Source organism: Apteryx mantelli, chromosome Z (assembly GCF_036417845.1).
Source record: "Apteryx mantelli isolate bAptMan1 chromosome Z, bAptMan1.hap1, whole genome shotgun sequence".
Lineage (NCBI taxonomy): Eukaryota > Metazoa > Chordata > Aves > Apterygiformes > Apterygidae > Apteryx > Apteryx mantelli.
Genome location: NC_090020.1, coordinates 75735617 through 75738890, shown reverse-complemented (window position 1 = coordinate 75738890; position 3274 = coordinate 75735617). Strand labels below are relative to the sequence as shown.

Sequence of the window (3274 nt, the reverse complement as noted above, 5' to 3'; positions counted from 1 at the left end):
TGCTACTGCAGACGCATCCCTCCCAGAGCTGGCCGAGCTGCAGCTTGGACCATCCCCGGGGTCCTGTTTCCTGCTGCCGGCAGCCGCTTCTGAAGAGGGCTGCAAATTTCTCTTGGCAATTCAGCGCTCCTCTCAAATGCGCCCCGGGGACGCGTGGCCGCGCCGCCCAGCCCCGCAGCTCCTCGCATCCTAGTCTCTTCCGACGCTGCCGTCCTGTCTCTTTGGCCGCTCCGGCCACTGATTGAAAACCTTATCACTTTGCTGCAGAGGGGGCCAGTCTGGGAAAGGGATTTCCTTGATGGTCATAAAGGGACGGTGGCAGTGCTACGTGCCCCTCCGTGTCTCCCCAGGGCTGTGACGTCTTCTCACGGCTTTCCAGCCGAGCCCCTTGTTTTCTTCTCTGGTCACTTGTCCAAACCCACCTTCACCCCCTGGTTTCTTCCCTACCTGTTGCCTCCTGTACGTCTCGCCCTGTTCCCGGCTTTTGCAGAGGTTGGTCTCCAGTCCCCGACAGGGACAGCTCAGCTCCGGCTGCTCTCCGGCTGCGGATGGGATGCTCAGCCCATCCGCAGGCTGGGCTGCGTGGCCCTGCTCTCACGCTCGTGTTGGCGGCTGCCCAGCCCTGGGGACATCGCTGCCTTGTGAGGGCCTTGCTCACCTACCCCGTGGCATGGGCAATGCTGTACAACCCGCTCTCATCCTGAGGAACCAGCCGTCACCCCCTCAGCTCATGCGGGGCTGCAAGCCTGGCTCAGAGGCACCCCACAAGGCTGGAGCTGCGAAGGCATCCTGGCAGCAGGGAAAATGCAACGGCTCAGCTCAGAGGTCTGGAGAAGGGGCAAAATTGTTCCATGGTGCTCCCCACACCTCAAGCCAAGGCTGTGCCACTATGTCCTGCAGCAGTGGCTGCTGGCGCTGGCGGCCGCGAGCCCGAGGATGGCTGCGTGCCTTTGCAGCATGACAGTTTGGGCGCCGCGCTTCCTGCTGGCAGAAGGCAGGTTGGAGCATGAGTCCATGGCACTACTGAGGGACAATTTTCTTGCCCTTGCAGCAGGCTGGTGCCCAGGCGACCTGGCTACAGCTGGGCTGGAGCACACTGACGTGGTGCTTCTCCCGGCACATCGCTTGGGTCCCTACAAGATGAGATGCTCCTGAGATCTCGGATGTTTTGACAGATCAGAGACAGCTCAGTGCGACCAAGAGGGGAGTCCAGTGCTCTCCTCCTGGTGGTGTGCCAAGGACTCCAGTGTGCGCCGCTGGTGAGCCTGTGACCCTGCTGAGGGCAACCCCGCTGGGGTCCCTTGGATCTCCCCTCACCACGGAGCCTTGTGCCCACAGGGGCTTCCAACTGGAGACATTTCTGGAGGGCATGAATCAGCTTTTCACAGCTTGTTAAAAATCTTGATCCTACCTCTTGTTTTCATGCCTTTCAAATCAGGAAATGAGTTTTACAACTTTTCCAGTGGGGCACAGCTGGTGGCCAGGGTCGTAAAGCTGAACTTTATAAATATCTCTTGTTGGGATCAGGGGAAGAGCATTAAAAAGGCAGAGAGAGAGAGAGAGAGAGAGAAAGAGAGGGTAAAGGAGCAAAGGAAAGAGAGAGAGAGGAAAGGCAATCTCAGCAGGACCGCAGAGAAGCCCAGCTCATCAACGGCCATGGCCATGAGAGTGCAGAAGATGGTGTGTGTCTGGGGAAGGCTTTGCCTACTGCTATCCCTCCTCCTCCAGCTGCCAGGCTCCCAGGCCAAATGCTACTTCCAGGCTAAAGGTAAGTGGCTTGGGGAGGTGAGCCGGGAACATGAGATGCTAAGACAAGGCTGTAGATTTCCCCATGACTCCTGGGGCGGTGGGGGCCCTCCCTTGCACGCCTGCGACGCACTAAGTGGGCTGCGCTGAGCTCAGGAGCATGATCGCAGGCCAGTGATGACTGGAAGGAGCAGTCTATAAACCACAGAACAGCTCCCCAGGGCTCTGGCTGAGAAACAGCTCATTGGGCCATGAAGAGCTCCTGGCAGGAGCCCGGCTGGGGCTGTGCATGCAGGACTAGCAGCAAAGGGGAGAAGGCTGCCCGTATTTTTTGTGCCACCTCCTTCCAGGGGTGCAGAGGTGCCCAAAGGGGCACAGGATGTGCCCTCTCCAGGGCAACAAGAGCCACTTGCCTTTGCCCCAAGTCTCAGGGGCCACAAGGGCAGTGGGGAGAGCAGCAAGGCACAGCCAGGGGTGGATGGATGGGAACATCTCTCTTGGCAGCTACCCAGGCTTCCCACACCTGCAGGAGTCCAGGGAGCAGGGCTGCTGAGGCAGGGTGGAGAGGACACTGAGTATCTTCTGCACCACTGGGCAGACGGGAGGTTGTGATGTTCCCCCTGTGCCCTCTTTGTGGCAGAGGGGTGCCAAGGAGACTCCCACGCCCCCAGGCACTGGCCTGTGGATGCTTATCACCGCCGTTTCCTTTCCAGCTCCCTGTGAGTACGAGGGTAAGCTGTTCTCCCTCGGGGAGTCATGGCTGAGCACCAACTGCCTGCTGTGCACCTGCCTGCACCCCATCGGCGTGGGCTGCTGCGAGACGTGAGTGAGCAGCCGCGGGGTGCTCGGGGCAGGCTGCTGCGGTTGGCACTGCCCTGCTGCAGCACTGCCATGCGGGGTGGCGCGGGGCTGGTGGCTGTGTGCGTGGCGGAGCAACTGTCACAGCCTCAGAGGGTGGTGGTTGGAGCAAGTGGGGTGCCAGGCCCTTGGGAAGAGGTGGGCAGGATCCCACTGGGGTGCTAAGGGTGGCAGGATGATCGTGCTCCTTACACAGGCAGGTGGGGAGCCAAGGACAGCCCGGGGCAGGGGCATCCCATCGCAGCGAGGGCAGGTGGGGTGAGTGGTCCCAATGAGGGCTCTGGGGACATGAGATATGACAGGAGCTGAGGCCCAGCCAGTGCCTTGCAAAAGCTGTCCTGGGGGACACCCCTGGCAGGCCGGGCTGGCAGCGGAGGGAGCCACCTGGCCATGCCAGCAGCCCAGTCGCAGGCGTGGGGCCCCCAGCAATGCCCACCGCTCCTGCAGCGATAGCTGATGGCACCATGCCCTCTCCCGCAGCACCCAGCACCCCATCGACTTCCCCGACTGGTGTGAGGCCCACTACGACTCGCAGACCTGCCAGATCTCGGTGGTGCAGAAGGCCAACCCCAGCCTGCCCTGCGTGAAGAGCCTGGAGCACGAGTGGGGCTCGGCCGGCACCCCCGAGCCGCTGAGCAACAAGGTGCTGGACGCAGGGCTCAGCAGATAG

The 3274-nt window shown here is 61.5% G+C and overlaps 1 protein-coding gene across 1 annotated transcript; it reads left to right on the top strand.

Moving 5' to 3' along the window:
- The first annotated feature begins 1656 nt into the window (after positions 1 to 1656).
- Positions 1657 to 3274, top strand: MSMP (microseminoprotein, prostate associated). The gene is made up of 3 exons (XM_013953385.1): positions 1657 to 1768; positions 2460 to 2568; positions 3085 to 3274. The coding sequence occupies exons 1-3, from the start codon at positions 1657 to 1659 to the stop codon at positions 3272 to 3274; spliced, it is 411 nt and encodes a 136-aa protein (XP_013808839.1).

What these genes read in the sequence shown, in the direction of transcription:
- MSMP (XM_013953385.1), top strand. Translation starts at nt 1,657, where the DNA reads ATGGCCATGAGAGTGCAGAAGATGGTGTGTGTCTGGGGAAGGCTTTGC. An exon ending in ATGCTACTTCCAGGCTAAAG is followed by an intron (nt 1,769 to 2,459) that starts GTAAGTGGCTTG and finishes TTTCCTTTCCAG; the next exon opens with CTCCCTGTGAGTACGAGGGT. An exon ending in GGCGTGGGCTGCTGCGAGAC is followed by an intron (nt 2,569 to 3,084) that starts GTGAGTGAGCAG and finishes CCTCTCCCGCAG; the next exon opens with CACCCAGCACCCCATCGACT.